Source organism: Ranitomeya variabilis, chromosome 4 (assembly GCF_051348905.1).
Source record: "Ranitomeya variabilis isolate aRanVar5 chromosome 4, aRanVar5.hap1, whole genome shotgun sequence".
Taxonomy (NCBI): Eukaryota; Metazoa; Chordata; class Amphibia; order Anura; family Dendrobatidae; genus Ranitomeya; species Ranitomeya variabilis.
In genome coordinates, this window is record NC_135235.1 from 529,302,676 (window position 1) to 529,329,021 (window position 26,346).

The 26,346-nt window shown below is 45.0% G+C and overlaps 1 protein-coding gene and 1 long non-coding RNA gene across 2 annotated transcripts in view; one reads left to right on the top strand and one right to left on the bottom strand.

Annotated features, from left to right (window-relative positions):
* Positions 1–26,346, bottom strand: part of LOC143765550 (uncharacterized) — a 116,492-nt gene that overhangs the window by 87,162 nt on the left and 2,984 nt on the right. The window contains exon 2 of the long non-coding RNA XR_013213414.1: positions 14,217–14,303. This is a non-coding gene — a long non-coding RNA (uncharacterized LOC143765550). The remainder of the gene's footprint in view (positions 1–14,216; positions 14,304–26,346) is intronic.
* The window catches only part of PPP1R1B (protein phosphatase 1 regulatory inhibitor subunit 1B), a 91,033-nt gene continuing 64,762 nt past the window's right edge, over positions 76–26,346 (top strand). The window contains exon 1 of the mRNA XM_077252342.1: positions 76–576. Within this exon, the coding sequence (XP_077108457.1) occupies positions 439–576 (138 nt within the window). The 5' untranslated portion in view covers positions 76–438. The remainder of the gene's footprint in view (positions 577–26,346) is intronic.

Genomic DNA, 26,346 nt, shown 5'->3' on the forward strand with positions numbered 1-26,346 from the left:
TGTTTACTTAAAGCCCAGGGTTTCAACACATTATGATAGGATGCGGGAGAAGCGGTATATAGCATGGGACAGACAGGCAGAAGTATAGACAAAGGTGCAGTGTGCAGAGCAGGCATTCCAGACCAGAGGTAGGATCCAACCTGGCAGCTGTACAAGGATATCCTCCAGCAGTGCACAGATTACAAGCGAGGGTGAGAGGACACAAACTGGTATAGGACAGAAGGAGGTGCCAAGGTCATCAAGTGAGAGGAAAGGGGGGTCAAAAGAGTTAGAGGAGTGCAAGGGAGTGATATACTGTGTAGCATAGAGTTGAGGCTGAGAAGGGGAATAGCAAGGAGGAGGGAGAGGTAAGGAGCAGAACTACAGGAGGTAAACAGCTCAGAGAGAGACAGAAGGACACAGAAAGCAAGAAGACTTCTGAAGCAACAAGCAGTCAGGATGAGCTCTGGGTCTCCACAAGGAATGCACTCCAACCTCTCACAGACTAACCCACAGATGGAGCCTAAGGGGAGAAAGAAGATCCAGTTTTCAGTGGCTGTGCCCCCCAGCCAACTTGACCCCAGAGCAGTGGAGATGGTGAGTACCCAGAACGGTTCTCCAAACTGCATCATAACACATCTATCCACAGGGGCGGACATACAATGGGTGCAACCTGGGGCACTAGAGGTAAAGGGGCCCACTTCCAAAGCAACTGGAATTGTACATTATGATGAGCTATTGGACTGCAAGGAGCCCATATATTGTTCTTGCACAGGAGCCTCTTCTGTCTATGTCCACCCTTGTAACTATCCATACATCTACTTGTGTATATCTGTAACATCATAACCTCCAGGGGCTATTTTCTTCATACTTTAATCTCTGGGATTTTATTGACGGGGTATAACTTTCCAATTATTGCTAACTATTGCATCAAGCAACGGGAAAAAAAGGAATATAACAAATCAACATCTCTCATTATACACCATCTTCCAACACTCGCTCTTGTCCTAAAAAAGGCTCTGACAGTGTGCAAAAAATTATCAAAATTAAACTTTTTGTCCCTGTAAAGTCTGTATAAGCCTCTTTCGGTCTGATTATTATGATGTGAACTATTTTACGGGCAGCGTTAAAATGTAATAATTTTTAATATGTTGTAAATTACACCTTTACTACAGTGGCTGCTGCCTGGTATTGAGAACACAGTCAATATTATATTGAGGCCGGAAAACGTCTATGTGGACACAACATTTGACAATTATTGGTGATGGCTTGGGGACATTATGATTATCTTTAATTGCATCCCATCCAGAATTGTAGCTTGCCAAGCTATTCGTGGTCATCTCCAAGACGTAGGTCAAGCAGACTCTACAGGACTCTATTATAATACTGTCGATGGGTTGTTGTGCCCTGCTTCCCTTCAGTAGTCAGGATAGATTAGCTAATGTGGTCATAGGGCACGAGAAGTACAATTAGGGGTCAGACAAGTTTTGTGACCTTAAGGTTGGTAATACACTGCGTGCAGAATTATTAGGCAAGTTGTTTTTTGGATCACATGATACTTTTTATACATGTTGTCCTACTCCAAGCTGTTCAGGCTTGAGAGCCAACTACCAATTAAGTAAATCAGGTGATGTGCATCTCTGTAATGAGGAGGGGTGTTGTCTAATGACATCAAAACCCTATATAAGGTGTGCTTAATTATTAGGCAACTTTTTCCCTTTGGCAAAATGGGTCAGAAGAGAGATTTGACGGGCTCTGAAAAGTCCAAAATTGTGAGATGTCTTGCAGAGGGATGCAGCAGTGTTGAAATTGCCAAACTTTTGAAGCGTGATCACCGAACAATCAAGCGATTCATGGCAAATAGCCAACAGGGTCGCAAGAAGCGTGTTCGGCAAAAAAGGCGCAAAATAATTGCCCATGAATTGCGGAAAATCAAGCGTGAAGCTGACAAGATGCCATTCGCCACCAGTTTTGCCATATTTCAGAGCAGCAACGTTACCGGAGTAACAAAAAGCACAAGGTGTGCGATACTCAGGGACATGGCCAAGGTAAGGAAGGCTGAAAAACGACCACCTTTGAACAAGAAACATAAGATAAAACGTCAAGACTGGGCCAAGAAATATCTTAAGACTGACTTTTCAAAGGTTTTATGGACTGATGAAATGAGAGTGACTCTTGATGGGCCAGATGGATGGGCCAGAGGCTGGATCAGTAAAGGGCAGAGAGCTCCACTCCGACTCAGATACCAGCAAGGTGGAGGTGGGGTACTGGTATGGGCTGGTATCATCAAAGATGAACTTGTGGGACCTTTTCGGGTTGAGGATGGAGTGAAGCTCAACTCCCAGACCTACTGCCAGTTTCTGGAAGACAACTTCTTCAAGCAGTGGTACAGGAAGAAGTCGGTATCGTTCAAGAAAAACATGATTTTCATGCAGGACAATGCTCCATCACATGCCTCCAACTACTCCACAGCGTGGCTGCCCAGTAAAGGTCTCAAGAAAAAATAATGACATGGCCCCCTTGTTCACCTGATCTGAACCCCATAGAGAACCTGTGGTCCCTCATAAAATGTGAGATCTACAGGGAGGGAAAACAGTCCACCTCTCGGAACAGTGTCTGGGAGGCTGTGGTGGCTGCTGCACGCAATGTTGATTATAAACTGATCAAGCAACTGACAGAATCTATGGATGGAAGGCTGCTGAGTGTCATCATAAAGAAAGGTGGCTATATTGGTCACTAATTTTTTTTTGTTTTGTTTTTGCGTGTCAGAAATGTTTAATTTCTAAATTTGGTGCAGTTATAGTGGTTTACCTGGTGAAAATAAACAAGTGAGATGGGAATATATTTGGTATCTATTAAGTTGCCTAATAATTCTGCACAGTAATAGTTACCTGCACAAACAGATATTCTCCTAAGATAGCCAAATCTATAAAAAAAAAAACACTCCAACTTCCAAAAATATTAAGCTTTGATATTTATAAGTCTTTTGGGTTGATTGAGAACATAGTTGTTGATCAATAATTCAAATAATCCTCTAAAATACAACTTGCCTAATAATTCTGCACACAGTGTATATAGCCACAATGTGGCCATTTTATGTCTATTACACTCAGACTACTTTCTGCTGAGTACTGAGCAGATCAGTACTCATGATAGATTCCAGCACAGTGGTTCAGTTTGCCCACAATACAGTACATAACACCTTAAAACTCCATGATATTAGAGTCATATGGCACCACTATATTACAGCCATATTAAACTGGCCTTAAAGGGGTTGTCTGGAACGTTAACACTGATGGCTAATCCTTAGGAGAGGTCATCAATGTCTGATCGTTGAGGGTGCGATATCCAGCACCCCTGCCGATCAGCTGTTCCCAGTGTGGGTGGCGGCCGGAACCGCTCAGTTCAAATCAATAGATGGCGGATGTGCAATACATAGCCGCAGCCACTATTCCATCAATGGCGCTGTGCTGTGCAGCTCTGTAACTGAGCAGTTCAGGCCACATGCCGACACTGGGAACAGCTGATCCGCGAGGGTGCCGGGTGTCTCACCCCCACTGATCAAACATTCATGACCTGTCGTAAGGACAAGCCATCAGTGTAAAAGTCCCAGACAACTTCTTTAAACTAATATGTCGCACAATACCAGTTCCAGATTTTTCTACTTTTTGCAGTCTCCTAATTATTATTAGGATTTCATCTAATAAAAGAGGACAACATCGATGGCTTGAAAATATATGATGCTGTGTACTTTTCAGTTTATGAGGCTGAGCAAAGGCCGGAGGAGAACAGATTTATGCCAGACATCACTTGAGCAATAAGTAATTTCGCAGCATATAATTTGGGAACAATCCTGCTGGGCCGCGAGAAACTCAGTGGATTAATCAGTAGGCGACGCAGCGGCATTCACAATATCAGTGTATTAGTGTGTGTGGTCTTTAATTAAATTCTGAATAGAGGACATGTGTTCAGCACAGACTGCTCATTCCTGTTCAACTTTTCCCCAGTGTGCAGCAGAGGGATACTAAGAATCCCACAATATGAGAGAGGGGAGATAATGATGGAGGATAATGGCAGAGCTCTAACAACGTCCTGCATTGAAATGTGACCTATCATACCTAATATGACATTTAAAGGCGCTCGCCCACTAAGACAACCACTTTTAAAATGTAAACTGTGGTAGCGATCAGCTGGTGCCAGCCCGGCTTTATTAACTCTCCTGATGCCATGTCTGGCCTTCATGATGCACTAAATCTCAGTCATTCAAATAAATGGACGGTAGGACGGAGACAATTTTACAGAGTGGCTCTCCATTTTGGTTAAATGTGGTGGTGCCCCGATTCTTTGGAACATATGACTGTATGACAATTGTAATATCTGTGGGGGGGGTCCTAGAAATCGGTGCTCTTTAGGGGACAAAGATTTGGATGTAATTTCCCATGTTGTGGTGCAAAATACCTTGCAAAAGGAGCAGATCATAAAGGATTAGCTGGGTGAATTACCGTAGATCCTTCTTTACCGTCCACCCACACCCCAGTGTTTCCTCTCACAGTCCTATATGGGAAAGGCACGTGACTGGCAAGTATGCAAAGGTCACATGAGATGTCACATGAAGCCTGCTGAAACTTGGAAATAGAGCAGAATCCTAACAGTGTGTACGTTACACAGTGTTAGGACCCTAATATTATGCTCCTACACTAGTCTTGAGCTTCGTTCAGAAAATCACTTTAATATGGCGGTGCACATAATCTTTAATAATAATCTTTATTTTTATATAGCGCTAACATATTCCGCAGCGCTTTACAGTTTGCACACATTATCATCGCTGTCCCCGATGGGGCTCACAATCTAAATTCCCTATCAGTATGTCTTTGGAATGTGGGAGGAAACCCACGCAAACACAGAGAGAACATAAAACGCTTTGCAGATGTTGTCCTGGGTGGGATTAGAACCCAGGACCCCAGCGCTGCAAGGCTAACCACTGCGCCACCGTGCTGCCCATTCCTTTTTATAAATCGCTTTCTCCTCTCGGCATCTGGATGTACCACTAAATATGCTGTAAGCAGAGAACTAGGACATTACTGTTTGTCACACGTACCTGTTCTCTAGGCACCCGGAAGGTATTGTGTTTGCATATTCGCGTATTGTGCCATATTTCCTCTTTCTCCATTGTATGTATTTCTGTATGGTACAATAGATATCACTATCCTTTGTGCAGGGTGCAAAGCTTTGTCCGAGCTCAGTACACCTGTATACCGCACATATGTGTCGTGGAAAAATGTTCAATACAACATGTGTAACAGAGCTGTCACCTACTATGTGCCAATTAAAAAAAACAGTGACTTCTTCTGTGGCTTTGAGCCCATTACAGACACGAACGCTTGGGAGGGACTGAAGCTAGGTGTCACTGGTGGAACCTCAGCCTACGTATCATGTTTGCCATTTTGTGCGCAGACTATATAGGGCACAATACCTATTGATAAATGCTTGTCCATTATGCCCCTAAATTTATTTCTGAGACCTTACAAAGAATACCCATCTTACCGCAGTATTTGTCTGACAGAAAAACAGCCTTGTCTCCCACAGTAACCAATCACATAATGACTTTCAAATGTGAAACTGCCCAGAAAAAAATAGAGATGCAATTTGATTGGTTGCTAGGGGTAACAAGACTACAGGTTTCTTTTTTACAATCATTTTTAGGCTACATTCTCACAATTAGTATTTTCTGCAGCATTTCTGCACTTATTTCTGCACCTAATTAGGTTATTTGCATTTCTTTCATTGCATTTTTTTTACAAGCATTTTTATTGTATTTTTGATGATGCGGTTTTTGTCTCTTTTTGGCATGTTATGTTTTAAATAAAGCTGCTATGTTTTTGAAACTTCCTGGTGTTTGGCTTTTACAAAACTTCATGTGTGGATTAGATGTGTTTTTATTTCGTTTCTGCTGGATGTGGAAGTCTCCCAAGCTGCTGCATTTTGCCCCCACGCAATGGGATTTGGCCATCCTTTAAGCCAGTTGTCAAGCTGACAGCCGGCTCAGAGAAGATTTAAAATGCTGGCTCCCAGCACTCAATTGTACTGACATCTAAAGCCCTGACCACTGGAACTTCCGGGTCAGGATGACGGTCAGCAGCGTGATCAGGTCAGCTGATCGCATTTTCACATCACATCAGAAAGTATGGGCAGGGAGGATAGTAAATATGTGAGAAGACAGGGTGGAATAGGTAAGAGGCATGTGTGAGGGGACAGTATGGGCTGGGGAATGTATGAGGAGACAGTATGGGTGGGGTATGAATGTGCGAGGTGACCATTTGGGTAGGGCGGAGTAGGTGAATGTGTAAGGAGCCAGTATGGACAGTAGAAATGTATGAGGAGATAGTATGGGCAGGGAGGGAAATGTGTGTGTAGACAGCATGGGAGGAGGGGAATGTGTGAGAAGACAGTATGAGTGGGGAGGAATGTGTGAGAAGACAGTATGGGCGGGAGAATGTGTGAGCAGACAGTATGGGCTGGGGAATGTATGAGGAGACGGTATGGGTGGGGCAGGAATGTGCAAGGTGACCATTTGGGCAGGGCGGAGTAGGAGAATGTGTGAAGAGCCAGTATGGACAGTAGGAATGTATGAGAAGATAGTATGGGCAGGGAGGGAAATGTGTGGGCAGCACGGTGGCTTAGTGGTTAGCACTGCAGCGCTGGAGTCCTGGGTTCAAATCCCACCAAGGACATCTGCAAAGAGTTTGTATGTTCTCTCGATGTTTGTCTGGGTTTCCTCCGGGTTCTCTGGTTTCCTCCCACATTCCAAAGACATACTGATAGGGAATTTAGATTGTGAGCCCCTTTGGGGACAGCGATGATAATGTCTGTAAAGCGCTGCGGAATATGTTAGCTATATAAAAATAAAGATTATTATTATGTGTGTGTAGACAGCATGGGAGGAGGGGAATGTGTGAGAAGACAGTATGGGCGGGGGAACAGTGTGGGCAGGGAGAGAAATGTGTGAGGAGAAAGTATGGGCAGGGAGGGAAATGTGTGTGTGGACAGTATGGGAAGAGGGGGAATGTGTGAGGAGACAGTATGAGTGGGGAGGAATGTGTGAGAAGGAATGTGTGAGGAGCCAGTATGGACAGTAGGAATGGATGAGGAGACAGTATGGGCAGGGAGGGAAATGTGTGTGTAGACAGCATGGGAGGAGGGGAATGTGTGAGAAGACAGTATGAGTGGGGAGGAATGTGTGAGAAGACAGTATGGGCGGGGGAACGTGTGAGCAGACAGTATCGGCAGGGGGAATGTGTGAGAAGACAGTATGGGTAGGGAGAGAAATGTATGAGGAGAAAGTATGTATTAAAGAACAAGATGTGCACTCTCGCTAATGGTGGTGCAGACTGAACATGGAGGGATACTCCAGACTATAGTCATACAACAACAGTCGCACTCAAAGAAAGGTTTTCGGAATTTTGGTTTGACTGAAAAACGTGGTTTTCTTTATTACAAACACCAAAATAAAGGTATCACCGCAGTGTTTCAAGGTAGGTAACGTTTCGACCCACAGGCTCTTTCTCAAACCTTACTTTTGATTGTAGGAGCAGAGTGGAGGGCATAGATCCCTGGATGGGTGTAGGAGTCCCGTTCGGGGCTATAGCAGCGAAAGGAATGGTGTCTGCGGTGGTGGTGTGTGACACAAGGGGTAGAAATGTGTGAGGAGACAGCATGGGCACAGGGGATATGTGAGTAGACAGTATGGAAAGGGAGAAAATATGTCATGATAAAGAATTGGGAGGGGGTGAGAGATCAGTAGGGGGTATATGTGAGGAAACATATGCAATAAATTTGTGAAGGGAGAAAACTCAGTATGTCATGGAACATATGCTCCTAAGGAGCGTTCCACAGCGACCCCGACAGCTCCTTACTTGGAGCTTCATCTATGTAAGTTTACAAACCATAGCAATGTTACTGTGTGTAGTTTACTTGAGATGCACGAGGCACTTTATTTAGGCTGAGCATGCCACTAAGGGATAATAAGTATATTCATGGCTGGTTGTAGGATCATAGGAGCATATGTTCCATGACATATTGATATACACCATATTACATTATACAGCTTTTTTAGACTATAGGTCATTGAATATCTTTGTGCTGCCTGCTCATATTTTGACACAGTATTGATTATTGTTACTATATTATTGGTATATTACCTCATTTGGATGTGGTTCCCAGCTGCTTTTTATTAAGAGGATTCTCCTGTTGAGTATTAATGTTTTTTAATGATTTTTCTATTAAAAAGATGTTTTTATTGAATTCATAGTATAAGGGGACAGTCTGAAAGGAGGCCCAGTATGGAAAGGAGAGAACAATGTGGAGGCCATGTATCATAAGAGGGAAAGAGTGCAGTGCATATTGTAGGGTACTTATTCAGGGGCACTGCATTGGGGCAGATATATTTCAGTGGAAATTTTATAATCACACTTTCATTTTTAAGGGTACATGTCATGATGTGCTGCAGAAAATGGAAGATGGAAGTCTGTAGAGATGAATTGTGGATGTGAAAAGTCATCATGACGCCTGGACCAGATGGAGCTGAAAAAGAGCACAATTCCAATTAGAGAATATCTATATATATAATTGTCTAAGGGGTACTTCCGTCTGTCTGCAACTTCCATCACGGAAATCCCGCGTCGCTGATTGGTTTCGCCAGCTGCCTGTCCTGGCTGCCGCGACCAATCAGCAACGGGCACAGTCCGACCGAGAATTAGTCCCTCCCTACTCCCGTCCAGTCAGTGCCCGGTGCCCGCTCTATACTCCCCTAATGTTAAAAATGTTAATGGTAAAAGATCTAATGTTAAAAATAATAAAAAAACAAAAAACCTGCTATTCTCACCTTCCGTCGTCCGCCGAGGCGCACGCGGCTGCCGCCAGCTTCCGTTCCCAGAGATGCATTGCGAAATTACCCAGAAGACTTAGTGGTCTCGCGAGACCGCTAAGTCATCTGGGTAATTTCGCAATGCATTGCTGGGAACGGAAGCTGGCGGCAGCCGCGCGCGCATCGACACAGATTCGCTGGACGCCGGCGGGTGAGTATAGAACTATTTTTTATTTATTTATTTTTTTAACAGGGATATGGTGCACACACTGCTATATACTACGTGGGCTGTGTTATATACTACGTGGCTGCTATATACTACGTGGCCAGTGTTAGATACTGCGTGGGCTGTGTTATATTCTATGTGGGCTGTGTTATATACTGCGTGGGCTGTGCTATATATTACGTGGGCAGTGTTATATACTGCGTGGCCTGTGTTTTATACTGCATGGGCTGTGTTATATACTGCGTGGGCTGTGCTATATACTGCGTGGGCAGTGTTATATACTGCGTGGACTGTGCTATATACTGCGTGGGCTGTGCTATATACTACGTGGGCTGAGCTATATATTACATGGGCAGTGTTATATATTACGTGGCTGTTATATACTACGTGGGCAATACTACGTGGGCAATGTTATATACTGTGTGGGCTGTGCTATATACGGTTTGGTACGTGGCCTGTGCTATATACTATGTGGCTGCTATATACATACATACATACATACTCTAGAATACCCGATACGTTATAATCGGGCCACCATCTAGTGTTACTTATAAGGACCTATAAGGTACTTGGATGTAAATGATTTGTAATACTGACTACTCCTTCGTCATTACTGTGGTTCCTGTATGGTCCACAGTCTGATGATGGCTGTTAACAACAACTTCCAGTATCGCCTTACCAGTGTTAAAGACATACTGGGAGTTGTAGGTTCATGCAATACAATTGAATATGGGGCTGATCTGACATTACAATTGATCGCTGTACTAAGCTTTGTGCTGTATTCATGTACTGATGGTAGTTGTGAAGCTGTATTTTGTACTGGTGGTGATTCTGGTGCTGTATGTACTGTTGATGGCTCTCATGGTGTATTCCTGTGCTAATGGTGGTTGTGATGCTGTATTTGTGAACTGTTAGTGATTCTGGTGCTGTATGTCTGGACTGTTGTTGATTCTGGTGACATATTGCTGTACCAATTGTGATTGTGATGCTGTATTTCTGTACTGATGGCGGTTTTCTGATTATGTATTTCTGTACTGATGGTGGTTCTGGTAATTTATTTATGTACTGCTGTAGGTTCTGATTATTTCTGTACTAATGGGGATTCTACCAATGTACTGATGGTGGTTGTGATGCTGTGTTTCTGTTCTGTTGGTGGCTCTGCTGATGTATTTCTGAACCGATGGTGGTTCCAGTGATGTATTACTATACTGATCGGGGTTTTGTCCAGATATCCGTGTGCCAATGGTGGTTATGGTACTGTATTCATGTACTCATGAATCATGAGTACATGAATCATGTTCTGGTGAGTTATTTCTATACTGTTGGTAGTTTTGGTGCTGTATTTCTGCACTGATTGTGGTTCTGGTGATGTACATCTGCACTGATGTTAGTTCTGGTGATGTATTTTAGTATTGATCATGGTTCTGGAGATGTATTTCTGGTGTTTATGCTGCTGTATTCCTGAACTTATCATGGTTTTGATACTGTATGTCTGTACTGTTGGTAGTTCTAGTGATGTATTTCTGTACTGATGGTGGGTGTGGTGCCATATTTATATACTGATGGTGGTTCTAGTGATGTATTGCTGTATTGTTAGTTTTTCTGTTGTTCCAGTGATGTATTTCTGTACTGATGTTGGTTCTGGTAGAGTATGCCTGTACTGTTATTGGCTCCAATCCTGTACACATGTAATAATAACTTGTCAGATAACATGACGCATGGCTATGTTAAAAAAATACTGTGCAGTTAGACAAGTCAAGAGTTAGGGTACTTCATCTGTATTTATGTTAGGAGATAAAATTAAGCACTGTAGCTTGCCCAATCCTAATATAATCATTGTCAGAAATTTTCTATGCTTGCCAGATCCAGCGGTCAACATATGACCACTCATTTTCATTTGTACGGTTACCTTTAAGTTTAGGCCTGTTAGAGATCATTTCATCTTCAACTTGCTTAACTGTTCACAATAACAGTAATTTTGAAAGGGGTGGTCAAAATTTTACATGCCACTGTACCTTCTATTATTGCTTCTCTGAATGAAGCAGGGGCTGTAGTGTTTCATTGAACATCAAGAAAATCAGCAAGTGAAGCTAGTCAGCACATGACTGTAAGGCTGCCATCACACTAGCAGTATTTGGTCAGTATTTTACATCAGTATTTGTAAGCCAAAACCAGGAGTGGAACAATCAGAGGAAAAGTATAATAGAAACATATGCACCACTTCTGCATTTATCACTCACTCCTGGTTTTGGCTTACAAATACTGATGTAAAATACTGACCAAATACTGCTAGTGTGACGGCAGCCTAAATGTGCAAATCGCATATAAGTGGTCTCATGATTTCTCATCCCAGTCCTCTTTTGCTATGTACAGAAGATGAGGCCAAACTGAATTTTTGCCCCAGGTACAGGAAAACCTACATTCGCTTTTAGGTTTCTGTATTCTGTATAACAAGACAATGATAATTTTGATTCTGTAGTTATTACCGTCCTATGCAATATTATTGTGATCTACTTAAATATACCATAATTATGAATCGATTTAGAAAGATTTTTTTTTTTTATATTTCCATAGAACACTTTTAATGACCATATTGATTTAATTGGTATATTGTGTCAGCAGTTGGCTTCATTTAGGTTACCTTGAAAGGTCTTGGTAAAGTCAATAGGATTTGTAGGAACCATAGCAATCTGCAAAAGCTGTAAACCCTATACCTACTGTATATAACTGCTTAATACAAAGTCAACAATGATAATTAGAGGTGCTTCTCACAAAATTAGAATATCATCAAAAAGTTAATTTATTTGGCACCTTTCCACACTGCCAAAAGTACCAGTACCTGGTTTAAAAACAACAGTATCACTGTACTTGATTGGCCAGCAAACTCGCCTGACCTTAACCCCATAAAGAATCTATGGGGTTTTTGTCAAGAGGAAGATGAGAGACACCAGACCCAACAATGCAGACGAGCTGAAGGCTGTTATCACAGTAACCTGGGCTTCCGTAACACCTCAGCAGTGCCACAGGCTGATCGCCTCCATGTCACGCCGCATTAATGCAGTAATTGATGCAAAAGGAGCCCTGACCAATTACTAGTGCATTTACTGAACATACATTTCAGTAGGCCAACATTTAAACTCATTTTTCAAGCTGGTGTAATAAAGTATTCCAATTTACTGAAATAATGACTTTTGGCTGTAAGCCATACTCATCAACATTAACAGAAATAAACACTTGAAATAGATCACTCTATTTGTACTGACTCTATATAATATATGAGTTTCACCTTTTTGATGATATTCTAATTTTGTGAGAAGCATCTGTATATACTCTCAGTTGTTCAGTATATGTAAAAAAATACCTAGCTTGCAATACCATAAGCAAGCCTAACTATAAAGGGCCTAGGTGGTCTAGCAGAGGACAGCGCTTCTGAAGCCATAGCAGATGACTACTATTTTTTGGATTCTTGTACAGATGACCCATTAAGTCCTAGTCATGAAATGACTAAGGTATACAAACTTCACAAACTGCAAAACATAACATGATTTCACTGAAGGCAAAGTCCGTATGTGCATTGAACTTGGTCATCGGCTGATCATGTGAGACAAGCCCAGACTTCTGAGCTGGCATGTACTGTATGTTTACTTTGCAAAGAAAAAAGTACAAAGTGAATTAAAGTTGTTCTCTCTAATAAACCCTGTGACCATTTCACAAATATGGAAGCATCTAAAAGCCATATGAATTTGACTCATGAAATCTCTTAGATGATCTATCTAAATCTTAACAAAATTAATAAAAATGCATTCCTAAAAGGAAAAATATGAATGTCCATAAGGTTCCTACCTATTGTTAATTAATTTTAATGGAGAAACTTAATTTTAATGGAGAAACCCTATTTTACTGTTTAAGCTCCCAGATTTAGGCTTATTGCAGCTTTTTTACTACTTGTCCTGAGATACCATTAGGGAACTTGGAATGCTGTCAGGAAAACTAAGTATGTCACCCATCAAGATGAATGGTAATCAGTCGTTTTCTTTTTTTTAGTGGCTCTTGCAGTTTTCCAGATGATGTGTGAGTGTGGGGTGGAAAATGCTTGTATACAGTCTATTCGCTGTTCCTAACAGGCCAAGATCGTTCTGTCAAAATACATCTATAGAATAAACATGGTGGGATTGGCAGATTGGCTTCCCAAGTCACCCTTGACAGATGACGTAGAATGAAATAAGGGTCAGATAGTTTGAGTCTGAATTAGCGATCTTTTTGTTCTTCTTGGAAATAAGCAGCTGCCAGGTGTCTGACAGTTGCTTACTCCAACAGGCCATTGAAGATACATTGAGATACAGGGAGCAGACCAATACTGAACATGCAAAAATATTTTGGGAAAAATATGCGTGCCACAGGGTATACATGAGACATATTTGTAAAGTTCAACACAACAGATAACATAATCCTACAGAAAAATTTGCACATGGAGAACCATGTTTAATAGTAAAAGGTAAATTTCCTTACCTGCAGTAGCATGTGGTGCCTATACCCCAGTAGCATGTGGTGCCAATACCCCCAGTAGCATGTGGTGCCAATAACAGGGCACATATAATAGATGGGTGAGACTCTGCCTCTAATAACCATAGTGGAGAAATGTGTTTGATTACATAGCAGACATCTATGCCTCCTCATCAGTAGACAAGATATGGCAGAGGATGGGGCCAGTCCTGCTGTGAATAGATGCTAAGTGATTGCATGAGTTTTGGATTGTGAATCCGATAGACCAGCAAATGTTTCTTTCAGCAGAAGCCTAGCAGAGTGTGCCATGTGCTAACCATTAGTGATGTTAATCCCATAATAACCACTCTGTTGAGTCTTGTCATGTGAGATTTTCAGCCCAATTGATACATAACAAGTGTGCAAGTCCAAACAACTGACTGTGTGACTACTGCCAGTAGGCTTTTATGGTCTATCTATTCCCATTTCGATTACAAATGAGAGTATTTAAATGGGTTCCACAGTTCCAGTGTTTTCTGACATGTCATTTAGAGCGACCCAACAATATAACATAAGCTGGAACAACACTGATTACCTACATGGTCACTGGATTTGGCAAAAAGCCCGATAGATGGAGAACCAAAAGTTAGAAGTTCAAGAAGCTACCTTTTTGTGATGGATTGTCATTTTCTTGCCTCCATGGTGCCTGGGTCACCAATGAGCAATGAGGAAAGTCACAATGAATTAGATTGACTGCAAAAGAATAGAGAATATGTTTAAGAGAAAAGAGTGTTGTAAAGAAGAAAGCTAAGCCAAGGTAAGAAACTTTAGAACTTGTGTAACTCAGCTTGGTCTTCAGTATAGACAAGTTAAGCTGCATTGGTTTCAGAGGAAGTGATCAATAACAGTTTTGTAATGTCCTAACCAATTTTGGAATCAATAGAGGCAATACGGGAGTTTTACCGGAAACCTGTCTCTATGAAAATGGAGTCCAACCTGTAGGCACCATGTTATAGAGCAGGAGGAGCTGAGCGGATTGGTATATACCGTATATACTCGAGTATAAGCCGAGATTTTCAGCCCAAATTTTTGGGCTGAAAGTGCCCCTCTCGGCTTATACTCGAGTCATGATCGGTGGTGGGGTCGGCGGGTGAGCACTGTCATATACTCACCTAGTTCCGGCGTTCCTGTCGCTCCCCCTGTCTCCACGGTCTTCGGTGCCGCAGCCTCTTCCCCTGAGCGGTCACGTGGGACCGTTCATTAGAGAAATGAATAGGCGGCTCCACCTCCCATAGGGGCGGAGCCGCCTATTCATTTCTCTAATGAAGCGGTGCCGGTGACCGCTGATAGAGGAAGAGGCTGCGGCACCGAAGACAGGCAGGGGGAACGAGCGGGACGCCGGGAGCAGGTAAGTATGACATATTCACCTGTCCTCGTTCCACACGCCGGGCGTCGCGCCATCTTCCTGGCGTCTCTCCGCTCTGACTGTTCAGGCAGAGGGCGCGATGACGCATATAGTGTGCGCGCCGCCCTCTGCCTGATCAGTCAGTGCGGAGAGACGCCGGGAAGACGGCGCCGAGTAGCTGCAAGCAAGACAGGTGAGTATGTGTTTGTTTTTGTTTTTTATTGCAGCAGCAGCAGCTATGGGGCAATATGTTGTGATTTTGCTTTTTGCTCCCTCTAGTGGTCATTAGTGATTTGACTCTGGAGCGTCTGTCTTTTCCTATATCCTCACCTGGGCCGTTAGTTCAGGGGCGTTGCTATATAAGCTCCCTGGACCTTCAGTTCAATGACTGGCATCGTTGAAATCAGAGCTAATCTGTTGTGCTTTTGTCCTCTGATCCTGGTTCCTGTTTTTCAAGCTAAGTCTGCTTCTTTGCTTTTTGCTTTTGTTTTGTTTGGTATTTTTGTCCAGCTTGTTCCTATCTGTATCCTGACCTTTGCTGGAAGCTCTAGGGGGCTGGTGTTCTCCCCCCGGACCGTTAGACGGTTCGGGGGTTCTTGAATCTCCAGCGTGGATTTTTATAGGGTTTTTGTTGACCAGATAAGTTATCTTACTATATTCTGCTATTAGTAAGCTGGCCTCTCTTTGCTGAACCTGGTTCATTTCTGTGTTTGTCATTTCCTCTTACCTCACCGTTATTATTTGTAGGGGGCTTGTATCTTGCTTTGGGGTCCCTTTCTCTGGAGGCAAGAGAGGTCTTTGTTTTCTTCTCCTATGGGTAGTTAGATTCTCCGGCTGGCGCGAGTCATCTAGCGATCACCGTAGGCATGATCCCCGGCTACTTCTAGTGTTGGCGTTAGGAGTAGCTATTTGGTCAACCCAGTTACCACAGCCCTATGAGCTGGATTTTTGTATCTTGCAGACTTACACGTTCCTCTGAGACCCTGTCCACTGGGGTCATAACAGTATGCCAGGCCAGTATTAAATGTTTAATGCATTGCAGAAGTGGGATTATAAGAAAGAAAATTTTGAGTTTTTTTTTTTTTTTTTCTTTCCCTCTCTCATTTTTTTTTTTCTTTTCCCCTTTACCTCAGAGTGGCTTAAGCTTGCTGCAGACATGAATGTCCAGACCTTGATTACAAGTGTGGACCAGCTTGCCGCTCGTGTGCAGGGTATACAAGATTATGTTACCAGAAATCCTAGGTCTGAACCCAAGATTCCGATTCCTGAACTGTTTTCAGGAGACCGATTTAAGTTTAGGAATTTCAGGAATAATTGTAAATTATTTTTGTCCCTGAAACCTTGTTCGTCTGGAGACTCTGCTCAACAAGTAAAAATTGTTATTTCATTCTTACGGGGTGACCCTCAGGATTGGGCTTTTTCGTTGGCGCCAGGAGATCCGGCATTGGCTGATATTGATGCGTTTTTTCTGGCGCTCGGTTTACTTTATGAGGAACCCAATCTTGAGATTCAGGCAGAGAAAGCCTTGCTGGCTATGTCTCAGGGCCAGGACGAGGCTGAGGTGTATTGCCAAAAATTTCGGAAATGGTCCGTGCTGACACATTGGAACGAGTGTGCACTGGCCGCTAATTTTAGAAATGGCCTTTCTGAGGCCATTAAGAATGTTATGGTGGGTTTTCCCATTCCCACAGGTCTGAATGATACCATGTCCCTGGCTATTCAAATTGACCGGCGGTTGCGGGAGCGCAAAACCGCAAATTCCCTCATGTTGTTGTCTGAACAGACACCTGATGTGATGCAATGTGATAGAAAAACCGCAAATTCCCTCATGGTGTTGTCTGAACGGACAGCTGATTTGATGCAATGTGATAGAATCCTGACTAGAAATGAGAGGAAAATTCATAGACGCCGGAATGGCTTGTGCTACTACTGTGGTGATTCTACACATGTTATCTCAGCATGCTCTAAACGTATATCTAAGGTTGTTAGTCCTGTCACCGTTGGTAATTTGCATCCTAAGTTTATTCTGTCTGTAACTTTGATTTGCTCACTGTCATCTTATCCTGTCATGGCGTTTGTAGATTCGGGTGCTGCCCTGAGTCTTATGGATCTCTCATTTGCTAAGCGCTGTGGTTTTATTCTTGAACCATTAGAAAATCCTATCCCTCTTATTGATTGATTGGGGTATTGATGCTACACCATTGGCAGAAAATAAGCCGCAGTATTGGACACAGGTTACCATGTGCATGACTCCTGAACACAGCGAGGTGATACATTTTCTCGTTCTACATAAAATGCATGATTTGGTTGTTTTGGGGCTGCCATGGTTACAGACCCATAATCCAGTCCTTGACTGGAAGGCTATGTCAGTGTCTAGTTGGGGCTGTCGTGGTATTCATGAGGATTCCCTGCCTGTGTCTATTGCTTCTTCTACGCCTTCGGAAGTTCCGGAGTACTTGTCTGATTATTATCAGGATGTCTTTAGCGAGTCCAGGTCCAGTGCATTGCCTCCTCATAGGGAATGTGACTGTGCAATAGATTTGATTCCAGGCAGTAAATTTCCTAAGGGAAGACTGTTTAATCTGTCGATACCTGAACATACCGCTATGCGTTCATATATCAAGGAGTCTCTGGAGAAAGGACACATCCGTCCGTCTTCTTCCCCTCTTGGTGCGGGATTCTTTTTTGTGGCTAAAAAGGACGGATCTTTGAGGCCTTGTATTGACTATCGGCTTTTAAATAAGATCACTGTCAAATTTCAGTATCCTTTGCCGCTGTTGTCTGACTTGTTTGCCCGGATTAAAGGTGCCAAGTGGTTTACCAAGATAGACCTTCGTGGTGCGTACAACCTTGTGCGCATTAAGCAAGGGGATGAATGGAAAACCGCATTCAATACGCCCGAAGGTCATTTTGAGTACTTGGTGATGCCTTTTGGGCTCTCTAATGCCCCTTCAGTTTTTCAGTCCTTTATGCATGACATTTTCCGGAACTATCTGGATAAATTTCTGATCGTTTATCTGGATGATATTCTGGTTTTTTCTGATAATTGGGACTCGCATGTGGAGCAGGTCAGGATGGTCTTTAAAATTTTGCGTGAAAATTCTTTGTTTGTCAAGGGCTCAAAGTGTCTTTTTGGTGTACAGAAGGTTCCCTTTTTGGGGTTAATTTTTTCCCCTTCTGCTGTGGAGATGGACCCAGTCAAGGTCCGAGCTATTCTTGATTGGACTCAGCCCTCGTCAGTTAAGAGTCTTCAGAAGTTCTTGGGTTTCGCTAACTTCTACCGTCGTTTTATCGCTAACTTTTCTAGCATTGTGAAACCTTTGACGGATATGACCAAGAAGGGCTCCGATGTGGTTAATTGGGCTCCTGCTGCCGTGGAGGCTTTCCAGGAGTTGAAACGTCGGTTTACTTCGGCGCCTGTTTTGTGCCAGCCTGATGTCTCGCTTCCCTTTCAAGTTGAGGTGGATGCTTCAGAGATTGGAGCAGGGGCCGTTTTGTCGCAGAGAGGCCCTGGTTGCTCTGTTATGAGACCTTGCGCCTTTTTCTCTAGGAAGTTTTCGCCTGCGGAGCGAAATTATGATGTGGGCAATCGGGAGTTGTTGGCCATGAAATGGGCATTTGAGGAGTGGCGTCATTGGCTCGAGGGTGCTAAGCATCGTGTGGTGGTCTTGACTGATCACAAAAATCTGATGTATCTCGAGTCTGCTAAACGCCTGAATCCTAGACAGGCCCGCTGGTCATTGTTTTTCTCCCGATTTGACTTTGTTGTCTCGTATTTACCAGGTTCAAAGAATGTGAAGGCCGATGCTCTTTCCAGGAGCTTTGTGCCTGATGCTCCTGGAGTCGCTGAACCTGTTGGTATTCTTAAGGATGGTATTATCTTGTCAGCTATTTCTCCTGATCTGCGACGTGTGTTGCAGAGATTTCAGGCTGATAGGCCTGATTCTTGTCCACCTGACAGACTGTTTGTGCCTGATAAGTGGACCAGCAGAGTCATTTCCGAGGTTCATTCCTCGGTGTTGGCAGGTCACCCAGGAATTTTTGGCACCAGAGATCTGGTGGCCAGATCCTTTTGGTGGCCTTCCTTGTCTAGGGATGTGCGGTCATTTGTACAGTCCTGTGGGACTTGTGCTCGAGCTAAGCCTTGCTGTTCTCGTGCCAGCGGGTTGCTCTTGCCCTTGCCTGTCCCTAAGAGACCTTGGACACATATCTCCATGGATTTCATTTCTGATCTTCCGGTGTCTCAGGGCATGTCTGTTATCTGGGTGATATGTGATCGCTTTTCCAAGATGGTCCATTTGGTTCCTTTGCCTAAACTGCCTTCCTCTTCCGATCTGGTTCCTGTGTTTTTCCAGAACGTGGTTCGTTTGCACGGCATCCCTGAGAATATTGTGTCAGACAGAGGATCCCAGTTCGTTTCCAGATTCTGGCGATCCTTTTGTAGTAGGATGGGCATTGACTTGTCGTTTTCGTCTGCTTTCCATCCTCAGACTAATGGACAGACGGAGCGAACTAATCAGACTTTGGAGGCTTATTTGAGGTGTTTTGTCTCTGCTGATCAGGACGATTGGGTGACCTTCTTGCCGTTAGCTGAGTTTGCCCTTAATAATCGGGCTAGTTCCGCCACCTTGGTTTCGCCGTTTTTCTGCAACTCTGGTTTCCACCCTCGTTTTTCTTCGGGTCATGTGGAACCTTCTGACTGCCCTGGGGTGGATTCTGTGGTGGATAGGTTGCAGCGGATCTGGAATCTTGTGGTGGACAACTTGAAGTTGTCACAGGAGAGGGCTCAGCGCTTTGCCAACCGCCGCCGCGGTGTGGGTCCCCGACTACGTGTTGGGGATTTGGTGTGGCTTTCTTCCCGCTTTGTTCCTATGAAGGTTTCCTCTCCCAAATTTAAACCTCGTTTTATTGGTCCTTACAAGATATTGGAAATTCTTAATCCTGTATCCTTTCGCCTGGATCTACCTGTGTCGTTTGCTATCCACAACGTGTTTCATAGGTCCTTGTTGCGGCGGTACGTTGTGCCTGTGGTTCCTTCTGCTGAGCCTCCTGCTCCGGTGTTGGTTGAGGGCGAGCTGGAGTACGTGGTGGAGAAGATCTTGGATTCTCGTCTCTCCAGGCGGAGGCTTCAGTACCTGGTCAAGTGGAAGGGCTATGGTCAGGAAGATAATTCCTGGGTGGTCGCCTCTGATGTTCATGCGGCCGATTTAGTTCGTGCCTTTCACGCCGCTCATCCTGATCGCCCTGGTGGTCGTGGTGAGGGTTCGGTGACCCCTCACTAAGGGGGGGGTACTGTTGTGATTTTGCTTTTTGCTCCCTCTAGTGGTCATTAGTGATTTGACTCTGGAGCGTCTGTCTTTTCCTATATCCTCACCTGGGCCGTTAGTTCAGGGGCGTTGCTATATAAGCTCCCTGGACCTTCAGTTCAATGCCTGGCATCGTTGAAATCAGAGCTAATCTGTTGTGCTCTTGTCCTCTGATCCTGGTTCCTGTTTTTCAAGCTAAGTCTGCTTCTTTGCTTTTTGCTTTTGTTTTGTTTGGTATTTTTGTCCAGCTTGTTCCTATCTGTATCCTGACCTTTGCTGGAAGCTCTAGGGGGCTGGTGTTCTCCCCCCGGACCGTTAGACGGTTCGGGGGTTCTTGAATCTCCAGCGTGGATTTTTATAGGGTTTTTGTTGACCAGATAAGTTATCTTACTATATTCTGCTATTAGTAAGCTGGCCTCTCTTTGCTGAACCTGGTTCATTTCTGTGTTTGTCATTTCCTCTTACCTCACCGTTATTATTTGTAGGGGGCTTGTATCTTGCTTTGGGGTCCCTTTCTCTGGAGGCAAGAGAGGTCTTTGTTTTCTTCTCCTAGGGGTAGTTAGATTCTCCGGCTGGCGCGAGTCATCTAGCGATCACCGTAGGCATGATCCCCGGCTACTTCTAGTGTTGGCGTTAGGAGTAGCTATTTGGTCAACCCAGTTACCACAGCCCTATGAGCTGGATTTTTGTATCTTGCAGACTTACACGTTCCTCTGAGACCCTGTCCACTGGGGTCATAACAGCAATAATGGACGGTGCAGAGCACTATATGTCACAGCTATGGGGCAATAATGGACGGTGCAGAGCACTATATGTCACAGCTATGGGGCAATGGTGCAGAGCACTATATGGCACAGCTATGGGGCAACGGTGCAGAGCACTATATGGCACAGCTATGGGGCAATGCTGCAGAGCACTATATGGCACAGCTATGGGGCAACGGTGCAGAGCACTATATGGCACAGCTATGGGGCAACGGTGCAGAGCACTATATGGCACAGCTATGGGGCAACGGTGCAGAGCACTATATGGCACAGCTATGGGGCAACGGTGCAGAGCACTATATGGCACAGCTATGGGGCAACGGTGCAGAGCACTATATGGCACAGCTATGGGGCAACGGTGCAGAGCACTATATGGCAGAGCTATGGGGCAATGGTGCAGAGCACTATATGGCACAGCTATGGGGCAACGGTGCAGAGCACTATATGTCACAGCTATGGGGCAATGGTGCAGAGCACTATATGGCACAGCTATGGGGCAATGGTGCAGAGCACTATATGGCACAGCTATGGGGCAATGCTGCAGAGCACTATATGGCACAGCTATGGGGCAATGGTGCAGAGCACTATATGGCACAGCTATGGGGCAACGGTGCAGAGCATTATATGGCACAGCTATGGGGCAATGGTGCAGAGCACTATATGGCACAGCTATGGGGCAATGCTGCAGAGCACTATATGGCACAGCTATGGGGCAATGGTGCAGAGCACTATATGGCACAGCTATGGGGCAATGCTGCAGAGCACTATATGGCACAGCTATGGGGCAACGGTGCAGAGCACTATATGGCACAGCTATGGGGCAATGGTGCAGAGCACTATATGGCACAGCTATGGGGCAATAACGGTGCAGAGCACTATATGGCACAGCTATGGGGCAACGGTGCAGAGCACTATATGGCACAGCTATGGGGCAACGGTGCAGAGCACTATATGGCACAGCTATGGGGCAATGGTGCAGAGCACTATATACGGTAGTTTTGTGAAAAAAGTATAATCTGTGTATTACCAATGTAAACCTCAGCTCTATCTGGGATTTTCAGTCCAATGGCCGGTTTTATCAGTGACTGACAGCTTTCTTTGTATGCAAACTTGTACAAAGCAAGCTGATAGGACCACTGGACCGAAATCCCAGAAAGAGCAGAGGAATGAGTAAAACACAGGTTATATTGAATATTTTCTCACAAAACTATATATTAATGCGCTCAGGTCCTCCTGCTATATAGCATGGTGCCTGCGGATTGGACTGCATTTTTATGACAGGTTTCTTTTAAAGACTGACTGCTAGACTGGAAGAACTAGATGTGTGAAAATAGGGCTCAACATAGTTTTCTGAGCAGCCTAATCATACGGTAACACAAATTGTAAAGTTAAAGGATGAAAACCTTAGTTATAAAGGGTGGGATACTGTTATACTAAAGGTAGCCTGTCATGTAAAATATCGCTATTAACCTGCTTATGTGGGTTTAATCTGCAGGTTAATACCATTGTAAAGCCGCTTCTGCACTGAGAACCCCACTGCGGGGAGGAAATTCACTTTATTCCTCCTGGGGTGCTCGGTCTTTCAGTCATAGGAGTGACACCGGCACTGTTTCAGTCACCACTGTGGGCATAGAGAGCAGCTTTAACAATGCCCCTGGCACTGACTGATAGCCACCCCATAATGCAGAACTCTAATGATGAATCCGCTGTCAGTCAGTGCTGGGGGCACATTTAGAGCCACCGCTCTCCATGCACAGTGGGGTGACTGAAACCATGCCGGCACCACCCCTTTGACTAAAATACTGGGCTTGCAGAGAGGAATAAAGTTAATTTCCCCCCGGCAGCGGGTCTGTCAGTGCGGAGGCCGAATGATGTCAGAAGAACTAAATTAACCTTCAGACTAGCCCCTTATCTGCAAATTAATCAAATTTTTTTACATGACCAGTTCTCTTTAGTTGTACGCAGCTAGCATACCATTGTTTTCTTCTAGAAACTGTATGACTCCTGTTCATGGGTTGTGTCCGTTATTGCATATATAAGGTGTCACAATGTTTACACACATAAATGTGGATTTACACTACCCAGCAGGCTCGGACTGGTCCACAGGAGAATTCTCCAGTGGGCCCCTGTGCATGAGTGTGCCACCGCCCCCTTATATGATAATTTTAACAAAAAACGACATATACATATATACTGGACATATATAAATATATATTGTATCTCAATGGTGAGGATCTGGCCACTTATTTCCTAGAAAAAATCATCCACATCCATCAGGATATCTCAGCCCAATCTCCTCAGTGCCTGGATCCCCTTCCCTGCCGCACCTCAAGCTCACTAGACATCTTTGAGCCTGTTTCAGAAGAAGTTTCCAAGCTCCTTGCTTCTGCTCGGCCTACAACCCGCAACAGTGATCCCATTCCTTCACATCTCCTGCAGTTTCTCTCACCAGTGGTCACCACTCACCTAACTAAACCTGTCTCTTTTTCTTCAGGTATCTTTCCCTCCTCATTTAGACATGCCATCATAACCCCTTTACTTAAAAAGCCATCCCTGGACCAGAACTGCACTGCTAACTACAGACCTGTCTCTAACCTTTCCTTCATCTCTAAACTCCTGGAACGCTTGGTCCACTCCCGTCTAATCCGCAATCTCTCGGATAACTCTCTTCTCGACCCCTTACAATCTGGTTTCCGCTCTTTACACTCCACTGAAACTGTCTCTAATAATCTAATAACAGCTAAATCCAAAGGTCATTGCTCACTGCTGATTCTCCTGGATCTCTCTGCCGCCAGGGCTGCCACTAGAAATTTCGGGGCCCCATACTGGCAAAATTTCCGGGGCCCCCTTGAGACTCCGCCCAGGCTCCACCCCAGCCCCGCCTCCATGTCCCACCCCTCAAACTGTCCACAGTCCCACAGCTCTCTCTTGGAAAATCTCCACTTCTCACCTATCACACATTGACAGTTCCCATCACCAGATCACACATATAGCCGGCAGCTTTTGTTTTGGCCAAAAGATTTTTTAAGCCACCAAAATGACAAGGTAGACACTTTTGGCCGGGCCCTACTCTACTGTAACCTATTAAATATTTGTTAAAATATGCAATACAATTTAGGTATATTTTTATTTATTTTTCAATTTTTAAAATGACCTATAATACCACATACAAGGAGCAAATACCACAGCACCATGACCAGACACCATATTATCACCACAGTAACCTATAATACTATCTACAAGGCACAAATACCGCCACACCATGACCAGATGACATATTACCACCACAGTGATCGAATAATATCAAATACAAGGAACAAATACCACAACATCATGACCAGACCACATATTACCACCACATAGTGACTGAATACTACAATACTGATCAATAATAAAAAAAACCACAATACTATCACCATAAGTGCCATTATACACAGGAGATCTGTACTTAGTATGCAGTGTCTGTGTACAGGTAATACACTGATCACCAGTGACATTATACACAGGAGCTCTGTATATAGTGTATAGGTAATCCAGTGATCACTGGTGACACTATACACAGGACCTCTGTATATAGTATACAGTGCATAGTGTCAGTGTATAGGTAACACACTGACTCACCAGTGACGTCTCTTGGTGAAGTCCTTCATCTTTCATCCCACACAGACCGCCATCACTTCATCCAGCCAGGACTCGTCTCTGCAGGAAATAACACAGTTATCTCGAGTTCCACTTGCAGAACACATTACTTAATTTTCCCAACTTCTACATTACACCACATGAAGAAGGCGACATAGTATCACTCTACACAGTAATAGGACCGCCCCTCCATTTAAAACAGTGTACTCAAAAAATAAAATAAATACATCACTGCAGTAATAATATCCCTTAATTAGCCCCTATGGTAATAATATTCGCCATCCTAGCCCCCGTGTGTCTCATTCCTGGCGTCAGCCATATGTTCTCCCATCCTGCCCTAATGAGTATCCATCCTGCCCCATCTGTCTCCATCGTATGCATCCTGCTCCATCCGTCTCCAATCCTGCCTCCAGTGTCTCCAATGCCCGTATCACCATTCTGCCCCGTCTCCAATCATGCCCCCAGTGTCTCCAGTCATGCCCCAGTGTCTCCAGTCATGCCGCAGTGTTTCCAGTCATGCCCCCGTGTGTCCAGCCGTTCTGCTCCAGTGTGTCCAGCCGTTCTGCCCCAGTGTGTCCAGCCGTTCTGCCCCAGTGTGTCCAGCCGTTCTGCCCCAGTGTGTCCAGCCGTTCTGCCCCAGTGTGTCCAGCCGTTCTGCCCCAGTGTGTCCAGCCGTTCTGCCCCAGTGTGTCCAGCCGTTCTGCCCCAGTGTGTCCAGCCGTTCTGCCCCAGTGTGTCCAGCCGTTCTGCCCCAGTGTGTCCAGCCGTTCTGCCCCAGTGTGTCCAGCCGTTCTGCCCCAGTGTGTCCAGCCGTTCTGCCCCAGTGTGTCCAGCCGTTCTGCCCCAGTGTGTCCAGCCGTTCTGCCCCAGTGTGTCCAGCGTTCTGCCCCAGTGTGTCCAGCGTTCTGCCCCAGTGTGTCCAGCGTTCTGCCCCAGTGTGTCCAGCCGTTCTGCCCCAGTGTGTCCAGCCGTTCTGCCCCAGTGTGTCCAGCCGTTCTGCCCCAGTGTGTCCAGCCGTTCTGCCCCAGTGTGTCCAGCCGTTCTGCCCCAGTGTGTCCAGCCGTTCTGCCCCAGTGTGTCCAGTCGTTCTGCCCCAGTGTGTCCAGCCGTTCTGCCCCAGTGTGTCCAGCGTTCTGCCCCAGTGTGTCCAGCCGTTCTGCCCCAGTGTGTCCAGCCGTTCTGCCCCAGTGTGTCCAGCCGTTCTGCCCCAGTGTGTCCAGCCGTTCTGCCCCAGTGTGTCCAGCATTCTGCCCCAGTGTGTCCAGCATTCTGCCCCAGTCTTCTGCCCCAGTGTGTCCAGCCGTTCTGCCCCAGTGTGTCCAGCCGTTCTGCCCCAGTGTGTCCAGCCGTTCTGCCCCAGTGTGTCCAGCCGTTCTGCCCCAGTGTGTCCAGCCGTTCTGCCCCAGTGTGTCCAGCCGTTCTGCCCCAGTGTGTCCAGCCGTTCTGCCCCAGTGTGTCCAGCGTCCTGCCCTGGGCCCCCCGGATCGCCGCTCAAAATAAAAAAAAAAAAAACAACAACAACAAAAAAAACATGTTCCGCTTACCTGCCGCGCTCCTGCTCTCTCCACGCAGCTGAAGCGTGCACTCGCCGGCGCCTGACAATGACGTCAGACGCCGGCGACATGCACGCTGCAGCTGACGTCAGCTGCCAGCCTCAGATTGGCTGGCGGCTGTTAACTATT